Source organism: Phalacrocorax carbo, chromosome 12 (assembly GCF_963921805.1).
Source record: "Phalacrocorax carbo chromosome 12, bPhaCar2.1, whole genome shotgun sequence".
NCBI lineage: Eukaryota > Metazoa > Chordata > Aves > Suliformes > Phalacrocoracidae > Phalacrocorax > Phalacrocorax carbo.
Window position 1 is genome coordinate 22,995,913 of NC_087524.1, and position 21,383 is coordinate 23,017,295.

General features: G+C 55.8%; 1 protein-coding gene across 2 annotated transcripts in view; it reads right to left on the bottom strand.

Annotated features, from left to right (window-relative positions):
• Positions 1 to 7,062: 7,062 nt before the first annotated feature.
• The window catches only part of STK32C (serine/threonine kinase 32C), a 91,057-nt gene continuing 76,736 nt past the window's right edge, over positions 7,063 to 21,383 (bottom strand). The window contains exons 3-12 of one of the 2 annotated variants that reach the window (XM_064464432.1): positions 20,022 to 20,173; positions 16,730 to 16,903; positions 16,165 to 16,202; positions 14,673 to 14,762; positions 13,986 to 14,089; positions 13,770 to 13,886; positions 11,252 to 11,377; positions 10,954 to 11,085; positions 8,994 to 9,061; positions 7,063 to 8,191 (exon numbers count right to left, since the gene is read on the bottom strand). In XM_064464432.1, the coding sequence (XP_064320502.1) occupies positions 8,053 to 8,191; positions 8,994 to 9,061; positions 10,954 to 11,085; positions 11,252 to 11,377; positions 13,770 to 13,886; positions 13,986 to 14,089; positions 14,673 to 14,762; positions 16,165 to 16,202; positions 16,730 to 16,903; positions 20,022 to 20,173 (1,140 nt within the window). In that variant the 3' untranslated portion in view covers positions 7,063 to 8,052. The remainder of the gene's footprint in view (positions 8,192 to 8,993; positions 9,062 to 10,953; positions 11,086 to 11,251; positions 11,378 to 13,769; positions 13,887 to 13,985; positions 14,090 to 14,672; positions 14,763 to 16,164; positions 16,203 to 16,729; positions 16,904 to 20,021; positions 20,174 to 21,383) is intronic. The other variant, XM_064464433.1, reaches the window with a different exon arrangement.

The following is a 21,383-nucleotide window of genomic DNA, read 5'->3' on the forward strand; positions in this document are numbered from 1 at the left end:
AGCCTCCTGATGCACGGACCGGCGCTGAGCCCGTTTCTGCAGCTCTCCCGGTGCCCGGCGGCGCTGAGCAGCGTCCCAGCAGAGCCAGCCGCCTGCTAACGCGGCCAGAGCCTCTGGGAAACAGAACCACCTGGGGCACAAACACGGTCGCTGTGTGGCCTTAATTTCTTTGGACAGCTTTCCTGCAGGCTGTGGGTCAGGGACACGCAGGCGAAGGGGCCCGTGGCGATGCTTCGTGCCCTTGACCGAGGGCCCGTGCCTGGCTCTGCAGCAGCGAGGCACCGCAGCCGCACTGGAGGAGTCCTGCGCCCCGCCAGTCCCACGTTTGGCGTGCGGATGAGCCTCCCAGTTCCCAGCAAAACAGCAGTACTATTTTAAAAAAAAATCAGTAAATTCAAAGACAACAATTGCACAGATAAAAACGAAACAGAATATGCAATACAGCATGCACAGTTACAGGCAGCAGAAAATCACGCGGTGCCAAAATCAAGCAAGGACACCCCGCAGCCGAGCAGCCTGGCCGAGGGCTGCGGGGACACGGCTGCCCCGGCATCCCCCTCTCACCAGCCGCAGCAGAGGAAAGCGGGGAGAGGGATGCTGCAGGGCTCACACCTGCTGCGTGGAAACAGTCCCGGCACTTCCCGAAGTGTGCAAATCGGCTGGCAGACAGACACAGAATTATCGCTGTGGGTCCATGCTCTTTGCTGCTTTTTCCCCAGCTTGTGGCAAACCTCTGACCTGCTCCGCTGGGTAACTGGGCACCAGCAGATCACGCCAGAGACCTCAAACGGGCGTCCAGGCACAGCCCCGCTGAGATGGGGCACGGGGCTGCCAACCGCCAGCAAAGGGCTCTGCAGAGAGCCAAGTTAATGTCCATATATTGATTTGTCTCATTCCTTTATCACTTCTTTTGAAGTGAGGAAGAGCCTTTGGGGATGCTTTCTACGCTGAGACAAAGCCAGCACGTTGTCCCGAGAACCATAATAAATAATTCCAAGTTCTGATGAGGGATGAAAGAGGAAAACGGGAGACCTCCTCAAGCTCCCCAAGGCCGTTTTTATTGAGTTTAAGATACAAAATCCAGGGCCGTGCAGTGAAATACTAAAAACACGTGAGCCATCGATGTCGGCGCCTTGGCGGTGGGCGCTGGGCACCGGGCCCGTGCCCCGGCCCCTGCGCGGGCGCGCTCCTGCCCGCTCTCCCGGCGCGCTCCCAGCACCACCCCAGCACGAGCCCGTTACGGACCGAGAGCCCCAGAGCCGTGCAGTGCGGGTCCCCGCGCAGGGGCTGGGGGGGCAGAGGCGATCCAGGCCGGTGGCTGTGCCCAGGGTGCTGCTCCTCCTCACCGAGACCCCACACCCGCCATCGAAAGGGCCCTGTAAAGATAAACTCTCCCGGGGGGGTTATAAACACCTTCCGACACCGGAAAGTGGGACACCGCAAAATGTCTGGATTCAGCCGTTCCCCTTTTAACGCCTGTTTTAAGGAGTCTGACGGCCACGTTCCTGCAGCCCTCGTCCCCCCCAGGCTCTGCGCTAGCAGCGACCGTCCCCCCGGCTCTGGGCTTCAAAAAACTTCCAGCATTTCGATGCTTTTGTGGTTCATGCCTTCCCGCGGCCTCACAACCATCAGCTGCAACCGCCCGGCTCTGCCAGGCATCGCGCCGCGCCACGCAATTTGCAGCAGATTAAAAAATACCTGGCATATTGACCCCCTGGCTGTAAAGGACAGGGGGCTGCTGCCAGGCGCGGGCAGCACAGGCAGCGCGGGCAGCACAGGCAGCACAGGCAGCACGGGCAGCACAGGCAGCACAGGCAGCGCAGGCAGCGCGGGCAGCACAGGCAGCACGGGCAGCACAGGCAGCGCGGGCAGCGCGGGCAGCGCGGGCAGCGCGGGCAGCGCAGGCAGCGCGGGCAGCACAGGCAGCACGGGCAGCGCGGGCAGCGCGGGCAGCGCGGGCAGCGCAGGCAGCGCGGGCAGCACAGGCAGCACGGGCAGCACAGGCAGCGTGGGCAGCACAGGCAGCGCGGGCAGCGCGGGCAGCGCGGGCAGCGCGGGCAGCACGGGCAGCGCGGGCAGCACGGGCAGCACAGGCAGCGCGGGCAGCACGGGCAGCGCGGGCAGCGCGGGCAGCGCGGGCAGCACAGGCAGCACGGGCAGCGCGGGCAGCGCAGGCAGCGCGGGCAGCGCGGGCAGCACAGGCAGCGCGGGCAGCACGGGCAGCACGGGCAGCGCGGGCAGCACGGGCAGCACAGGCAGCGCGGGCAGCACAGGCAGCGCGGGCAGCACGGGCAGCGCGGGCAGCACGGGCAGCACAGGCAGCACAGGCAGCGCGGGCAGCGCGGGCAGCACGGGCAGCGCGGGCAGCACAGGCAGCGCGGGCAGCGCGGGCAGCGCGGGCAGCACGGGCAGCACGGGCAGCGCGGGCAGCACAGGCAGCGCGGGCAGCACGGGCAGCGCAGGCAGCGCGGGCAGCACAGGCAGCGCGGGCAGCACGGGCAGCACGGGCAGCGCGGGCAGCACGGGCAGCACAGGCAGCGCGGGCAGCACGGGCAGCACGGGCAGCACGGGCAGCGTGGGCAGCACAGGCAGCGCGGGCAGCACGGGCAGCACGGGCAGCACGGGCAGCACGGGCAGCGCGGGCAGCACAGGCAGCACAGGCAGCACGGGCAGCGCGGGCAGCACGGGCAGCACGGGCAGCACGGGCAGCACGGGCAGCACGGGCAGCACAGGCAGCGCGGGCAGCACAGGCAGCACGGGCAGCGCGGGCAGCGCGGGCAGCACGGGCAGCACGGGCAGCACGGGCAGCACGGGCAGCACAGGCAGCGCGGGCAGCACAGGCAGCGCGGGCAGCACGGGCAGCACGGGCAGCGCGGGCAGCACAGGCAGCGCGGGCAGCACAGGCAGCGCGGGCAGCACGGGCAGCACGGGCAGCGCGGGCAGCACAGGCAGCGCGGGCAGCACGGGCAGCACGGGCAGCACGGGCAGCACGGGCAGCACAGGCAGCGCGGGCAGCACGGGCAGCACGGGCAGCACGGGCAGCACAGGCAGCGCGGGCAGCACAGGCAGCGCGGGCAGCACGGGCAGCACGGGCAGCGCGGGCAGCACAGGCAGCACAGGCAGCACGGGCAGCGCGGGCAGCACGGGCAGCACGGGCAGCACGGGCAGCACGGGCAGCACGGGCAGCACAGGCAGCGCGGGCAGCACGGGCAGCACGGGCAGCGCGGGCAGCGCGGGCAGCACGGGCAGCACGGGCAGCACGGGCAGCACGGGCAGCACAGGCAGCGCGGGCAGCACAGGCAGCGCGGGCAGCACGGGCAGCACGGGCAGCGCGGGCAGCACAGGCAGCGCGGGCAGCACGGGCAGCACAGGCAGCGCGGGCAGCACGGGCAGCGTGGGCAGCGCGGGCAGCACGGGCAGCGCAGGCTGGTGGCACGCTCTGCCTGTTGCACCGACTGGCGTAGGCTGGGCGCTAAACAGCTCCAGTCTGTGATGCGTGAACAAGAAATGTAATTACAACATCCACTTTTTCTAAGATTCAGCGGGGTTGTTTTTTACAGATCGATAACCGGGAAAGGACGACAAATTCTTGGCCATGTTAAAAATACACATTTATTACTGCACATATGCAATGGCTTCTCGCAGTATCTGCAAAAACACAAACTTGTCATAACTTAAATATTCTGTGACGTGGTAGAATTTTCATGCAATAAAATTACAGAAATGTATTAACATAAAATACAAAGATATACTTTACATAGATTTCCACTGAAATAATTAAAAAAAAAAATACCCTACCAAGGCATCAGGTTTTCAGCACTGTCCAGTGTCAAGGTCATACTATCGGCCCTTTTGCTATTATTTTATTACTCTTATTCTCTTTTTGGCAAGGTATAGAGTAATAAAGAATTGGCATCAGGACCTGATCTGGCATTTGTTTTCTACGCAAAATTCCCAGTGAAGTCTGCGGAATTCAATGGAAACACTTAAAAATATGCAACTTTGCAAAACTTCATAATACGACAGAGATAAGAAAAGAATCTTATGGCAAGGAATTTAAGGAGAATAATTTATAGGCGATGTAGACTTTTCACAGTGAATAATGGCACACCCTGTATAAATCTGTCATACAAAAAATACATGTATTTAAATATTAACATACAGAAAATTATTGTATTCTGGTTGTAGTGGAGATGTAAACCAGAGCTGCTATTGACGGCTTTCAAGCTCTGCATGACGGGGTTCGGTACCAGGAGTAGTTCACGGCCTCGCTGCGAGTTTTGCTCACGTATGGTGCTGCAACAGGCTCTGACACAACCGAGACCAACAGGAGAGGAGCGGCTCAGGGGACTGGAGAGGAGCCAGCCCTTCTGCGGAGAACAGCCCTTCGCCCGGCCCGGCGTCCTCGGCGCACGCCCGCGCCCGGCCCCGCCGGCTCGCCGCTCGCTGCGGAGGCCGGCGGCACGGCTGGCAGATGCCGGTCCTCGTGCCGGCCCCGGTGAGCTGCCCCCCAACGCCGCCCTCCACGCGGTCACACCGACGGCGCCGACGGCTGCAGGGCGGCGTTGGCGGGTAACCCCGCCGCAGCCCCGGAGGCGAACTCCCACCCGCTGGAGCGGCGCGGCGCGGCGAGGGAGGCACTCCGCGGCCCGCAGGAGCTGGGCGCAGGCGGGGTTGGCTTTACGTGGCACGACCCTGGAAGGAGCCGCGGGTTCGTGCGGTGCTGACGGGGCCGGGCTCGGCCGGCTCAACCAGCGCAGGCTCCTTACGGGGACACAGAGGTGGTGACGTGACACAAACGGGGCCCCGAGAGCAACGGTACCGCGGGGACAGAGGGCCCCCTGTGTATTGAAACCCACCGCGGGGACTTGGACAATGAAGCAACTGCTTATCTGTTTTTTACTATTTTTCCATCTTTTTCCTGTACTTTCTTCTCCAGGGACTAGGCATAAACAGGCGTCAGCAAAACCCAGTCCCCAGTGGGCACTAGTGAGGTTGCGCCCGTGCATTACTTAAGCTCGATAATGAGTACTGCAGTTCCACCGCGCTCACGGGGTCTCTACTACGCAGCGCAGTGGTCCCAGAGGTCTGTGCCCTGGCACTTCTCTCAGCTATTAAGGTTTGGAAATAGATGGAGGTGAGGCAGAAAGCAGAGCTTCCCCTGGCGCGTCCCTGGGAGATGCGTTGCTGGATTTCAGCGGGGCTTCCCAGGCAGCCAGAATCTGCTCCGAATTATTTCACCTGGGAAGGAGCAATGACCTGGTGCCTCCCCAGAAGCCCTCCCCGTGTGCTGAGTGCTGCTGAGGAGCTTTTGCACAGTTTATCCAGGAACAGCAGTGCTGAAAAGGGACCATAAATGACCAACACAGAGAGGGTTTGGGGTGAGAAACATCAGTTTCATGAGTGAGCCAGCTCCTCCCCACACTCACCAACCGCGACCTCAAGGGCCGTTTTTCACTTGTCCTGAAGAAAGCGATGAAAACGTCTGATTAGACGCGTCCCACCAAACTGCCAACATCTGTCCTGGCCCAAGAGCTTTGGGTTGAATTGGATGTATCTGCATCTCTCACTTACAGGACAGTTTGGTCCAAAAACAAGTTATGCTCCTTGTTGTTCTGATAGTCCGAAGTTTATAATTATTTACAGAAAGATGGTAAATAGTGCAATGGACTTAGCTGAAGAAACCTACCCATAGTGATGGAGTAAATCATCTGTAATTTATGACTCCTGAATAAATACTTGGTTTTGAGCCTCATTCTGCTTCTCTCGCCCTCACGTGAGGCCACACGGTGGGTTTCTGGCCCCTCGCGGCAGCAGGGTTATCACACCGCTCTGATCACAAGCAAATCAGAGCTCATCTTGATGTGGTTTTGTGACTTGAGATTAAAGCGTTACTACCACATTGCAAAGCGCCCCGGTCACCGGCAAAGGCTGCTGCCAACAGGCGCGGTCCCGCGCGGTGGGAGCCGAGCCCGCCGAGGCGCGGCGCGGGCAGCCAGCGCTCACCGCAGCGGCGCCGGGACAGACCCGGGCTGCTCCGGCTGGGCGACGGGGAAAACGAGCCGCACGCAGCGAGCACGGGGTGAGGACCAGGCTGCCCACGCCGCGAGCAGGGGCTGCTCACCAGGGGCCAGGGCACGCGCCCGTCCGGACGCACACAGGCGTGCAGGAGAAGGTGAGTAGGGTATTGAGGTTACCCTGGTACCCAGTAATCAGAGTGGGGCAGAGAGGGCAGGTCCCCCCCCCAGCACAACCCTGGGTCAGAGCCGAGGTGTAGGTGCCCTCCTGTAGCTGGGGAAAAGACCCGGAGGAAAGCATTTATTTCAGACCTCGCTCACTGAACGGCTGCAGCTCCCCTTCAGCCCGTCATTAACGCAGCGCCTAACGAGGCGCAGCCCTGCCCGCGCCCAGCCAGCGTCGGTCGCCTGCAAGGGGGAACCCGCGGCGCAGCCCTGCTCCCCCGGCGGGCACGGCCGAGGGGCTGGGTGCTCACCACCCCGGCGAGAGCTGCCGCGCCTGACCGCGCTTTCCTGGCTCTGTCCTGGAAATAGCTGTGCGACAGGCATCAAAGCTCTGGCTTCCCTCCCCGGCCCCGCACAAGTCGTGCCTGCACACCTGAACACCTCTGTTAAAGACTTCTGTGACAATTTGGTTCTGCACAATATTAGCCATGCAGTAATTTCCACATAAAACTGTGGAAAATAAATGCGTCGTGTCATTTTTCATATAAAATCGTTTCGTACCAGTTACGGCTTTCTGTTATATTTGCAGAAACTAAAAAAGCAGCAAAATTTGTCCTGAGGGAGTCGGCATCTGTTGAAAACATTTTCTATCCATTTTTGTGTTAGGAATATACAGTAAGGATGCAACCCTGCAACCTCTCACTGTCTGGCAGCAAACAGATGTTGACAGCTGGAAAGTGAACGCAGTTCTAACAAACCCCCTGTGTGTCACAACCCGTGGCTCATTTTTAGCGACGGTAACCAAAAGCCACTCTACAGTAGATGAAGCAACTAATATAGTGAAGGCTTCTGAAACAAGAAGAAAGGCAATATCCACAGCTGGAACAAGGTAAGGAGATCTCCCGTCTTATTAAGAAGTTAAAACAGGTATTGGTAAATTATATACAGTACTTTTCCTTTACACTGAAAATAAAGTAAGTTGAAGGGTGAAACAAGATATTCCCCTCTTTCATAACTAAGCAGCACTGAAGGCCACCCACTTTATCTCCAGTAAAATCTGAACCTGTGATAAACTGCGCCCTCCGCACCTGGACCAACAGAACCAACCCCTCCAATCGTTCACACGGCGCCTCGCTGCTCGCAGCAGCTAAGTGAAGAGAGCAAAGATTTCAAATGCATTCTGCATCTCAGTTCCATGGTTAATCATTACACAGCCCTGGAAGAATCCACGGAGTGCACAAAAAACACTTATTTGCCCCGCGTCGGGAAAGAAACTCTGACAGGTGATGAGAGGGCAAGGATGTGCCTGGGATGTCCTTACGCCGGCAGGACCCAAACAGCTCGAGGCTCCGAGGAGGCCGGTGCCGCCTGCCGCGGCCCGGAGAGGCGCCGGGTCTGCTCCGATTTACACGGGGATCGCTTGTCCCTACAACAGCCTTTACAAACAGGGAACGCCAAAGTAAAATTTCAACCACCTCTTCAGCCTTCCTCCCGCTCCACACCTGCTCGGTGTCTTCCCTTGTTGCGCCCAAGGACGTAACTTCTTTTCTTGCCATCTAACTGTATTAAAAACATGTGCAGATCAGCAATCTGACATTAAAAAAGAACAAGTAAAGAAGTTGATCTACCTCCTCCAACACGTTGCATAGCAAGAATCTTTACCCACGACAGGCAACCAGCGTGCCGAACTGGCGTTCCGATAAATCCGGGAATGCAGTTCTGTAAGAACTCTCTCTTTTGCTACAGCTTTGCAAGACTAGTTGTCGGTGCTCTCCGGTGGTATCGGAGGACAGCCGTGGTGCTCAGCGCAACCTGAGAACGGGGTTATCAGCGCGGCGTGGGCCGGCGACCCTCGCCCGGCGGCTGCAGCCTAGCTGCTGCCTGCAGAGGAGCAGACGGAGCTGCACATGTTCAAGTTGGAGGTCTCAGACTCGGCCTCCGTCTCGGCTTCGTCGGTGGTCTCGGGGGGGGACACAGACTCACTCGTCTGCTCTTGGCTCTTCTTTAGCCTGTGAGGAGCAGAGGAACCAGGCGTTACAGTCGTCCCCAGACCAAATGCCCCGCAGGAGTGGTGTGAAGGTGGTCTCCAGCAGCCAGCGTGCCCTGGGGCTGCCCACGCACCACTCCTCGTGGGGTGCCTACAGCAGACCCGAGGTAAATGAGAGGAGTCTTTCCAGAGCACATAAAAAGGTCACGACAGGGACCGACATATCAGCAAAACACACCAAAACTCTCCGCAGTGACCTGCAAGGCTTCAGCTCTCGGGAGCCCACCCAGACCTCGGCCACAAGCACCCTGTGCCGCGGCCAGGGCTGCAGCCTCCCCGCCACGCGCCTCCTCCCCGACGGAGGCTGTCTCCTGTTTTCACTTACAAACCAAACGTTCCCGTGTCAGCGTGCTCAAACGTGGGGGAAAGGAGCTGCTTTAAGTCCAGCACCTTCACTGCCCTCCCACGCCCTGCAGAGATTTTAGCGTGTTCCAAAACATCATCCTCTAAAAGCAGGATGGATGAGAAGAGGCAATGGGGGAACTGAAGCAGTGTCACATACGTATGTTAAATCCCAGAAGTCCCTCTGCAGCATATTTTATTTAATGGCAGTGATTAATAATCCCTGATCTTGCCTCCCTTTTTGGTGAGAACTGCTTTTCATGCAGAGGCAGCACCTGAGCTCCTCGGCTGACGTCAGTCACCCAGGGCTAAGCCCGCAGTGAGACACTCCTGGCCAGCAGGCACTGGCACGCGGATTCCTAAGGGCAGACAGGAAAAAAGGCCATTTTTTCTTTCAAAAGAAATTACCCCCGCACACTCACTTCTCTCTGTTAAAGATGACAAAGTCTTGCTGGATAGCTTCAAGGCATTCTTGGAGATAGTCATTTTCCTGTTGAAGAAAAGCAATACATGCATAAGCAGTCCCATTTGCATCTCATTGCTGCCTACAGCATCGCGGCGCTTCCAGCTGTACGCACAGAGCCTCCCAGCCACCAGGAACTTCAGCTGAAACAGATGATGGGAGCAGCACAGCCGACTGCCTTCATGGCTTTCACCGGTGGGTTAGTTCATCTGCGGCGAGCACAGTTTTCCATAAAACACAGAATGCACGCAGTCTTCCAGATCAACACAACACGTTTATCTGTGTATTCTGTTTTTGGCAGTGCTACCTGTCCAAAGGAAGGACAGCCAGCGCCGGGGAGGGCTCGGCACAAAGCCTCTGCCTATGAGCCCCTGCAAGAACAAGGCACGACCTTGCTGCCTTGTCCCACAGACTCCCCCGCGGCCGGCGGCTGCGCAGGCACGTGGGCTGCCTGCATGCGGGAAGCTGGCAGCACCCGCGGGGCCGGAGGGCGACGCAGGTGTGCAGACAGCCCACGCTTCCCGATTTCTGCCTTTATTTTACCTCCTGCATCACTTCTGTCTAGGTGCAGAGACCTTGTCTGAAGCCAGATGCTGGTGCTCCACTCCACCTCCAACAGAAGCCGGGACGCCCGCCTCTGGCCCAGGCAAAGTCTTGCTCGGCCCCCACGCCGCCCGCCCGTGCACCCCCAGCCACGGGCCACGGCGAGGGACGGGCTCCTGCGCGGGCGGCCGGCCATCAGCCGTGGCTCCTGGCAGGCAAAGTGCCCTTAATCCCCTTGGCAGCAAAGCTTTGGAGAGGTATTTGCAAATTTGCTTATTCTGTTTTTTCCTCCCTCGCTTCCCGATTTATTCTTCAGCTTTTACGGTAAGTCTCATTGATCGCAGCATGAACTCCTGCCGAAGAGGGAAGGGACCCATTGCAGTTAACTGGCGCAGACAAGGAGCCAGGCAAAACCCTGCCCGGCGCTCCCTGCTGCTCCCAGGCAGCGGGTGGTCCTGACCTCGCTGTGGGGAGGCAGCGTTGGCTCCCTCAGCCTGGGATTTGCGCGGCTCGGGGGCTCTGCGCAGGGCAAGTGGGACAGCGGGTGGCGCGTGAGCTCGCGCAGGCCTCCCCGGCACACCACCCCAGCTGCAAACACCCCCTGCAACACCCTGGCTTCTGCAGGACCAACTACCTGCTCTGCTGCGTGAGGAGCTGGTTTTACTCCCGGGACGTCTGCTCTGTAGAACCGAGATTCTTGTATTTATCTCCCCAGCGATATAAAAGCACCGTGACCCCCACAGTGGCGAGAAGAAACAAATGCATCTCATCTCCAGCTTAATTGCCTGGCTAACGGATCGCGCTCTGCAGAAAGCCCTCGCGGGCGCGCTGGCACACCTCTCCCAGGCTCACGTGCCGGCCTCCCCAGCGGCACAGCCAGAGCTCGGCCCGGCACGTGAGCCCGGCCGCCCCACGGGGCTTGCCCAGCCACACAGCTCACGCGACGTGAGAACACGTGGGACAGTTACCCCAAAATGGGACTGACCGGCCAGATGTTTCTGCGTGGCCATCATCAGCGCTTGGATGTATTACCGTGTAACCCCACCGACAGCTGTCACAGTCACTGGGCAGCGCCCCTCGGAAAGGTGAAGATCGTATGGCCACGTATTTATTTTTTCAGTTTTGTAGTTTTTCTCTTGACTGGTGTGCCCAGACCTCTGTTTTTAATTTAATTTTCCAAAGTACAGATTACTGTGAAAGAGTTTTATCAAACTTATGTAAGAGGAACATATGGTGGTTGGGAAGACTCCATGAGGCAAATTTTTTAATCAAAATAAATGTGCAGTTACTGCTTTGTCTCAGTTACTGCTGCTCTACATCCCCAAATTCAGTAGCTCAGCCTTTTTTCCCAGCTGGCTACCCCAGAAAGCACTTACAGACTGCGAGCTGTCTTTGCTGTTGTCCCTCGACTTGTTCTTTGCAAGCCTCTTCTTCTTCTTGTGCAAGGGCCTCGACTCCAGAATCATCTCCTCCAGCTCGAAGGTGGGGTCGCAGTGCAGGCGGCCCTTCTGCCGGGACACACGACACGACACCACGCACGTTAGGCACAGCAGAGACCCTCTTGCAGCAACTACACTCAGAAACTACTTCTCTGTCCAAAAGCCTCTGCTGAACGCAGTGGTTCCTCTAACGATGAGAACCGACCCTGCTCGGGGCCAGGTTGCTCCTACTCACGTTGGGGACGAAGCCCGGCTCCACCCGCTTCTCACAGACGTCGCTCCAGACCACGCCGGACAAGTACGCCGAGGCCTGAACATCGGCCAGGCAGGAGAAGCGATGCTCAGGGTTCACCGTCAGCAGCTGGGGAGAGAAAAGCGTTCCCGTCAGAGGAGAAGGAAAAGGAGCCCAGCACCATCCTGCCTTTTGGATGCACTCGGATGGTTCAGCCACGCAGCAACCTGTCTGTCGTGGGCAACATGTAACAGTATAGAAAAAAAATACATTAGAAGAATGTTCTGGAGGTTGTGAAACTAGACGGACAAAAATTCGGCACCGTGAGCCCTCGGACCAGCGCGGGTTTGCTCCTCCCGTGGCCCCCGACGATGCACGACCCTTCAGCACGGCACCCGGGCGCTGCCGCCCCGGCGCACTGCTCCCCGTGCCAGGGACAGACCTTGCTCCCTTGCAAAGACGTTGATTCCCCCAGAGGCTCATCGTTTCGGTTTCGACCTTCATGTGTCCTGTTTTCACACCACTTCTGTGACACCAGGAGACACTACTCCGTCTATCACATGCACAGATTACTAAGCATGGAGAAAAAAAGCTTTGATTGCTTGATGCACTGAGACACCAGTCTAAGAATAGACCTGATTTTTCAAAGAATTCAGCACTGCGTACGATGCTGTATGCTCAGCTGAAATGAGTTTCAGCTTCCAGGGCTGCTGGAGGTATGCCTAATGGGGAGACCGGTCTGCCGTAGAGCTATGTCTAATAGGGAGGTGTGTCTAACGTGCAGGTACATCTAACGTGGGGGTACGTGGAACGTGGGATCTGGGTAGGGCTTCCAGAAAATTCTGCGCCTGGTTTCTCCCTGTGAAAACCTTCACAGAGGTTCGGTTGATGCCACCTTTGCAGTGCATCCTCAGAGCCCTGTGCGCGCCCCTCCTCTCCCAAGTGCAGGATGCTCGTGGTGGGCGAGTCGTGCCTACCCTCGCCCGGGTGCAGGAGCTGCCCCCCGCCTGCCCGAGCTGCTGCCACCGCCGCCGGAGCCGCACCCCACCTCCGGACCAGTTCTTGCCATTTTTCCAGATCACTTAGAATTTGAGTCCTGACCTCCAGCCGCCCCAGCTCGGTTTTGGGCGCCCGCAAACTGACCGCGTACGATCTCCTGACTGAGGGACAGCTATGGCAGGACCCCTGCAAAATCCCCATCTAGGACTGTTTCCTTCAAAAAACCGCAGCATAATTCTAGGCACACTAATTATAGGTGGCTACAGCCTTTTTGCACGAAATAAAGTCAGCACTGAGTATTTTTCCAGTGCCAAAGGTAGCTATGCAGGAAGCAGGTAACGGTGACCGTACTTGTAGCCCGCCAAGCACCCAAGCACGAGGTGCTCGTGAAGGGCACAAGGCAAAAGACCGTCTCGACCAGCAGCTGGTGCCTGGGGAACTTCTGAGGCACTTTTTCACGGCATAAAATTATCATCATCTTTAAAATGAAAAGGGAGGAATTCCCAATTCCCGAGTAAGGCTCAGCGGGACGGAGATGGGGGGCACCCACGCCAGGAGCAGAGAGCGGGCAGGTGGGTAACGCAGCGCCCGACATCGCCCCTGGGCACCAGCAGAGCCCCCGGCGTCGCCCCAGCGGTCAGGACTGCAGCCAGGGCGCCCCGAGCACAGAAACCCCAGGGCTTTGGGGGGACGCAGGGGGTCCCTCCAGGCTGAGGTGGCTGCTGGCATTTTCCTGGTGAGACAGTTAATTCCCGCCCGGTTTCTGGAAGCCCAACTGCCGGCAGCCCAGCAGATGGCAATGTGAACTTGTGGAATGCTCCGCTGCAGTCATAACTAACAGCGCTGCTTCTCATTAAAACAAAATCTAATTATGTAAATTGTCCGCCTGACATTAACTTACATTGGAGTCACTTATTTCCTGTCAGCACGGTGTATATCTCTTTTATAGCACACACATCAGCTACTTTTCTGAGCTGTCAAGCAAGCAGAAGCTAAAACTACAGCCTCCACACCAGATCAACAACGTTCTCATGCAGCAGCACTGGAAAGCAGCAGATCGTCCCACAGATAGGGAAACCTCCCCGGCAGCTCTCGCAGCTGAGCACACCGAACCAGACCCTTCGGCCCGGCAGAACTGGCGAGAGGGAGCAGCTAACGCAGCAGGGGCAGCGCAGGCTCCTCCACCTCACACGGCGGCTCAGCCACGACCGCTGCCTTTTTAGGGTCCAGCAATCACGCAGGGGGATGCTGGAAGGGAACCGCTCTGGCCCAGGTAGGAATGTCACTGTCACACCAAACCCAGACTTTTTCCTTCCCTGGCTATCAGAAATAATGCCTCTTATTACAGGGATAATAAACAAACAAAACACAAGATTAATCCGAGCTTAAGCCTGAACAAAGTAATAAAAATTCATCGAATTTAAATTTTATGTTATTTATTAATATACTGAAAATTTTCCAGCTAGCCTCGCGCGCACTGCAGCTAACGTACAATGATAACCATGCCAGCAGGACTATTTACCTTTCTTAACAGAGCAACCATTTCTTTTGACCACGCAGATGAGTACTGAACGCTGACAGTACTGAAGAGCTGAACTAAAGACTCCACAGGGTTGTTGGAGTGGATGTCATATGGTCTCTGGGGGAAAAAAGCAGAAAGATGAGAAGAAAGTCCCTCTCCTATTTGCAGTTATTCAGAAAATGTGTTCTTAGACCTCGGACCATCCGGCAGCCCTACCCAGCCCCGCAGCAGTTCGTAAGCCATGATTCCCAGCGACCACCAATCAACCTCGAAGGAGTAGCCCGTCCCGCCGTTCAGGAAGGAATGGAAAATCTCCGGGGCTGAACAGAAAGGGCAAAACGTGACAGGTTATCCACTGACTTCAGTACGTTTATATTTCAGTATTTCATGTAAGTCAGCATGTAAACCTTATGGTTATTTTTATGCAGCACTGCCCGAGGGGAGGCTTTGCAAGCCAGGGGCCGCGGCGGCAGCGGCAGCAGCGGCGGCAGCAGCAGCGGCGGCAGCAGCGGCGGCAGCAGCAGCAGTGGCGGCAGCAGCAGCGGCAGCAGCAGCAGGCCTGCCCTCGCTGGGCAGTGGGTTATCTGGCGCACGCGGGAAGAGCCCTCCCAGCCAAGTGAGCGGGGGACGGCAGAAACCCGGTGCCCGCCGGGACGCACCACGTCCCAGGCCGGGGCCAGCGGGGAGGGCAGGGCGGGATGGGGAGTGTGTGCTGACAGCGATTCGCTCGCTCTGGGAGTTTCGCTTTTCAAATGATCAGGCTGCGCTGAATGACTTGGGCCCATGCATTAATGTGCTAAATTAATTCAGTGCCTTTGTCGCAGACAGGGACTGTCAGGCGGCATGCGGTGAGCGCTCTTGAAATGTAAAATACAGACTTAAGGAACAGCTATTATTGCTTACCCATGTATGGCTTTGTTCCAGCTAATGCAGTTGCTCTTTCACCGTCCCTAATTATTGTTGCAATATTAAAATCTGTTAAATGTGCATGACCTTAAATAAAGACACATTTTAAGAAGGAATTAATCGCAGAGCAGAACAGTGGCAATGCAGAATCAAAATACATTTGTTCCATAAGCTTCTGCCCCCCGACACAGTAGCACAGGCACAGGCAGGCCAGGGTTAGACCCCACCAAATGGCCATAACAGATCCTGAAGCTTTCCCAGGATCTCAGTCTGGCTAGGTGGTTAAATGGTAGCTGGCTTTGGGTGTCGACTTTTACATCGCGCTTGGCGTGGACTAGTAACCTACACGGGCTCCAGCACTTGGTCAAATTGCTCTATCCAGGACCTACGGTCAGTGAGAGGACAACAGGGAATCGCTACACTGAGATATTGCCTTGGTCGCATTGATTAAAACCCTAGAACTGTTTGGGATAAAAACACTGAACCACAATGAGCCGCAACTACCCTGAAGTCCCAGAGCTAAAACACTCCACTGCCACTCTGCCCAGACCACAGCAAATTTGGACACGCCTGCTCAATGAAATCGTAACAGTACTTCCCAAACCCTAAGCCTGTATGAAGAAATCATTAAGACATTACAAAAAGTGCTGGAACACCTTCTCTCCGTTCCTACTTTCTCTGTCACCAGGACTGAAACTTAAAATTCAGAAAATGTCATTATTTTCAAGCCCGCCTGGCATACAGAAAACCCACCCACTTCCCCTTCTGGAGGCTACTTTCTGCTGTCTACAAGGCAGCTGTGAAAGTGGTGTGTAAATCACCGACTGCCGTGTCCTGTGAAGTCTTCCCTTACACCCCCTTCTTCCCATTGGTGTTGGGCTTTATACCCTGGGCTGTCTTTTAATGAATGTCCACACAAGTGTAAGCTTTGGTTTTTATGAGGCTTTATGATAAAACTCTGATGGTTTGGAGCCTGAGAGATTGTGTTTTCATTTTATAAGATCTACTACTGGAATAGAGGTCCTTGTAAGATCCCCTGTGGTGCTTCTCCTGTGTAGGCCACTGAGACAATATTACCAATAGATGCTCTCATAAGGGTTCCTGAGCTCACTCCACCTGACTCAGCCCAGCTCTGTCCCCCCAGGAAGACATAAAACTCACTCTAAAACTCAGCAAAGGCAGGTCTTGTGCCCTCCCACGCTGCCAGGTACCGCAGCTCTGGCACGGGAGACCCGCGCACTGGGGCACCAGCGAGAACGGAGGCGGAGTGTGGGCGAAGCGAGGCGGGGGTAACGAGGAGAGGGGCTGCCCTTGGCGGACCTTCCCTGGCACTACAATGCACAGGTACGTCCGACCAAACGCCGACCCATTAGAAGGAGCGGTGCCTTTTTCACACTTTCCCGCATAGAAAGATGCAGGGTATTCAAGACCGTAAGGAATCTGTCCCTCAAATGAAGGAGGCAGACAAGGCAAGGCAGAGAGATCCTACCTTGCTCATCGAGGAGGATGTTGTCTGGTTTTACATCTCTGGGAAAAGAAGCAAGGTTACAGCAAGATGAAATCTCAGCCAGATCAAGGATGCAATTCAACAACAAAAAACCTGCAACTTTGTTATATATCAAAAATTAGAACCAAATAAAACAAAAATACCCTAACATGAGATGAGTCCCTTTATGATGGACTAGAAATCAGCTTTCCCTGGGCAGTCGGGCAAAAAAGCGGGAGCATCATTTCTTAGGAGAATTAATAACACAAGACTGGGCCTATTTCTGTGAGATTGCTTTGAAACCGGCCCTGGAAGGCACTTCCAGCCCCCCGGCGAAGCGTGAGGCTTCCTCTGAGCGACAGGGAGCAGGGCCGGCCGCCGGAGGGTGCTCGGGACCGGCACTGCTGGTGCGGCTTAGTGCTGGCACTTCCCCGCCTTGGGCTGCCCGTGGGGTCAAGGGCCTCACTGCAGCAGAGACAGCGTCGCCCACCCCAAACCAGCCACGGGCAGCGCGGTGGCACAGGCAGCTCCCGCTGGTACCGACGGCGAGGAAGAGGCTGCGTGTTACCTGTGGATGATATGCTGACTTCGCAGGTAGTCAAGAGCCAGCGCCATCTCACAGATGTAGAGTTTGACCGTTTCTTCCGTAAACTGAACATTTTGCTGCAGATGATAGCGCAGGTCGCCACCGAGAAGCAAGTCCACCACCATGAACATGTCCTCCTCGTCCTGGAAGGAGTACCTGCGGGACCGGCGGTGCGTGAGCGAGCAGGCTGAGTCTCACAGGAGCCACAGATCCAAGTCAGGCTTTTCCCCTCTCCTAATTACACAAACCGCACACAGTCCCACTACGAACATATGCCCGCTTTGGTGTTTTTCGCCCTGCTAATTAAGCACAACTCAAGATGCTGTCTTGTTTTTTAACCTATTGCTCCACAGAGCAACGCTTCCTTTGAAGAGGTAGGGATCCCAGCTAACTGCCCCCCGCCCGCCCTGCCACCGTCACCCCCCGAGCCGTGCTGTGCAACCCCGCCAGCAGGCAGAGCTCGGGGCTTCGCTAGCCAGGCGCTTCGGAGGCACGTCACCTTCCCAATTGTGAATAATCTGATAAACCTATGCTTAAAATATCGCTGTCTGTCCTGAAAAAGGAACTGGAAAACACAAGTGCTAATTTAACCATAAAAACCAGAAAAAGAGATTTATATTTACTGTAGAGTAAAACACCTCTCTAAATCTGCAGTGGATCCCGCAGGAGACTGACAGCAGTGAGGATACGCTACAAAACAACATTCAATTGTTATATTTGGTGACACTATTTCTAAGGAAAGAGCATGTGGGACTGTATAATACTTATGAATCACACGCTTCTGCTCGCATCTTAAACGTAGGCTTATTCTAAAAGTACGAGCTGAAAGGGAAAAATTTGCTAAGAGAGCCAGTTTTCTTAAGAATTTCATTACTTGTTGGAAAAAAATATCTGCAACTGCTAGAATGCTGAAAAACCAAATATTAACTTATGTGGCTATTCTGGAGGATCGGGTCAACAAAAAGAACGTAAAGTATTATCAACTTTCACGACTTTGGGTATAAAGCTACCTGAATTTTCAAAAATCCGCCCGCCCACCAGCCCGCCGCGCGTCCGACACGGCCAGAGAGGGAGGGGATGCCCGCGGCCGGCGCCTGCCCAGGGCTCAGCCTGCCCGGCCGTCCGCGGAGAGCAGCTCCCCGGGGAAACTGCCGCTTCTGCCCCTCTTCTGTCGCTGTGAAATCAGGCAGCCAGCGACGGAGCACTGATTCTAGCCTTAAAAACACACGTTGACAGCAACATAACCCTTGCAATCTCTGAAGATTACACTGTGCACCGTGCTTTGCAGATGCACTTCCCTGCATTTTTTTACGTAATATATCATTTTTGCTTACCAATTATTTTCCGAGTAAGCATGGCCTTTATTTTACCTTTACTGTTTTCTCCTTGTGGTTCTGCCTGCACAAATTTTTAGGCAATCTCAAAAACCGCTGGGTTGGAAATACTGCCTACCTGCCTTGACGACACTCTAAGCCACAGCTGCCTTTACAGCAGGCCATGCTAGCGTTTGAAAGGAGGCATTTCAAACCACGCCAAGGGTGTGCAAGACACTTGGGAATAAATCTTAGGAAAAATTTTGAGCAATCCAGGTCACTTATACAGTACGGGAAGGGACCACCCTTCTTTTCCCTTCTCAGTCTGTCATCCTGCACTCAATGGGATGTCAAAGGTTTTCCATCACCTCTCATAAACGTCACTCTTCTTGCGGTCTGCGAATATAAGCCATGAACGCCGTATTTCTGTCACCCTGCAACGTGTCCTGTATTTGCCCTGGCCCCAGCTCCCTCCTCGCCGCGATCGGAGACGCTTGCTGGCACAGGAGCACTTCGCGGCGTGCTGGGGGACCGTGGGCGAAGATGAAGGTTCTTCGAATCCCTGCCCCGCGGCGGGCGCTCCTTCGCAGGGCAGGGGAGGCAGAGGGGGGACGGACCCCCCCCAGCAGGATCTAGGAGAGGGTCGGGATGCTGACTGCTAAGGACTCGTCCCAAACCAACCAACGATCTTAGGATATAATGCACTGTTTTCTGAAACGTGTAAATTAATTTTTCGTGAAAAATTTTCTAATGATATATCTGTGCTCTCAAGGGATATATTTTATTTGGCCAGTGAATGTGTTGCAACGCACTTTTTGCCCTTAGTCAGTCTCCAGCAAAAGGCCACGCATCTGATACTTTGAAGAGATCTCACAACTTTTTTTCAGCAACAGATCACTAAAACTAGTTACATTTCAAACTGCTCAATACTAACTTGATTATGTGTGCACTGGCAAAAACTGTCCTTGCTGCTGAGCAACATTTTAGGGTGCAATTTTAAAAACACTCCTCAGATCGAGCTGAAATCTAACAAAGAGCTTTAGTTGGTAATGCTTTTGAAATGCATCCTGTCCAGTTGGTCATAGTGAAAAAAGACATGCAGCATATCTCCTTGGCTTCCCTACAACCACAATCATCCCCCCACCCACCAGCATCCCTTGGTGCACGCCTACGGAGCCGCCTTTGCAGTGCCTGCGCAGACCCAAACACGGTCAGGTCAGCTTTAAACCCCCGCTAGAACCTCCTGAGTTAGGGCCTATCTCAGTAACCAGTGAACCCACTGGCTACGGCCGAGAGCAGTCCTGTTTATTTAAATTATTAGCCAAACTCCACAAGACCGAGTCCTTTAGAGGGAATAAGTACTGTGTAAAACACAACGTATGTTGTACAATTTTTGTATTAATAAAATCTATAAATCATCATCTCTAAAAATGCCAGCTTCTTTGACTTTTCAAGCTGTTACTTGCTACAGAGATTGGCCCCACGCGGTACCCGATTCACCCCAGACTGTCACAGTTCTCAGTGTCTCCATGCGCATGAGATGGACTATTTTTTTAACAGCAGTCACTGGGAGCATTGTATGGCCCCAGGACACCTCAGTCAAACTGCACACCAACACACCATGGTACACAATATTTTAGGCTGGAACTGGCAGGGGGCCCTTAGGAGGGACCTGGCAGTGGTACGTGCAAGAAGGCTTGTGAAAAACACCCAACAAACACAAAAAGTTTTTTGACGGAAAAAGGGAAGCTAAGCTGTTTTAAAGTGTTTGATGCCGTAACATCTGGATATCTTCTGTGCTACGTTCCCTAAATGCATTTCACATTATCACAGGCCTCCATTGTAACATCTCCCTGGGATGCTCCCACGGACGTCCCTGGCCCCAGGAGGACGGGAGCGCGCGGCTCTGCGAGCACCTGCGGGCAGGCGGCCCCAGATGGCAGAGGGGAGGAGACGCTCACCAGAGATTCACCAGGAACACGTGTTCGATCTCCTGCAGGATTTCCAGCTCTCTGAACACGTTGCGAACCTCATCTCTTTCGATGCACTGCTGTTTGTTCATGTACTTCATGGCATACATCTTCTCCGTGTCTCTCTTCTGCACAATGCACACCTGAGGTACCGCAAAAGGGGAAGGAAAAAAGAGATTTAGTAAAATGTCCCACATCCTCATTGGCTGCTTTACCGGGCTGAGACCCACACCGCTCAGCACTTCTACCCCGCTGTCGAATAGCCCCGATCCCTGGGCTGTGACTCGGGATCTAGAGGTACAAGCACCCCTGCTCCAAGTGCAGTGCCCGTGCACTCCCGTTCCGGGCGCTGCACCTCCCCACCCCAGCTGCCTTTAACTGAGCAGCCACACAAGAGCCTCCCTTGGATGTGATGGCCAGCTCCGGGGAGAGCTTTCCAGCAGGGAAGGGTGTCTGGGAGCTGTGGGAGAGAGCTTTGTGCTCACTGCCTCCGGATGGAGACCGGCTTCGGGCAGTCGCGGGGCTTTGCTCCCAGCCTTGACTCCGTTCTGCTCACATCTGCCGGCTGCCAACCTCCAGCAGATTGGTTTTAATCTATTGCGTGCATAGCTGTGCTCTGAAATGTCAAAAATAATCCAATTTGTTCTAGCAGAAAGCAATTAAAAAGTAAATTTGTTAAAAACCACAACAAACGCCGTGCCCCTAGAACGCGGCAGTGCCCTCTCCTTGCAAGACGCGGACCCCCCCCCGCTCGGGGTTTCGCGCCCTGCGCAGGCTCCCAGCCACTGCCAGCGGGGACGCGTCCTTCCCCGGGCGCAGGCCACGCCGCGGACCAAGCTCCCCGCCGCGCGGGCGCCCACCGCCCGTTCTCAGGTCAGCGCGAGCGGGGGGCCACGGGGGGTCCCCGCCGTGAAACACGAGCTTCCCGGCGGCCGCTGGCAGCCGCCCCGCTCCCGGCACGCAGAGCCGGGCCGCCCGGCCGCCAGCACGACGCCCGCGGGGCTGGCGCGCCTTTCCGACCCGTGCTGCCTCGGGGGGCCTTCCTCGGCTCTTCCGAGCGACGACGACACCTTAACTACCAAGGCAACTCTATTTAAAAGAGCTAATTAGTTATCAAGGTAGCTATCTTCAAATGAACTAATGGCATTTCTACCTCCGGTATAATTACATCTGTCCTCTTAATTACCAGACATGCCCGTGACTACTGCGTGCTGGATGTAGTTTCTATGAAAAAGAAACGATTTGGCATTTGGGTCACGCAGCCTTCATCGGCGGAGGGAGGCTGACCTGGGGGTGGCTGCAGGCAGCTCGTTACAGAGTGGGTCACGCTTGCACAGCATGGGAGCAAGGAAA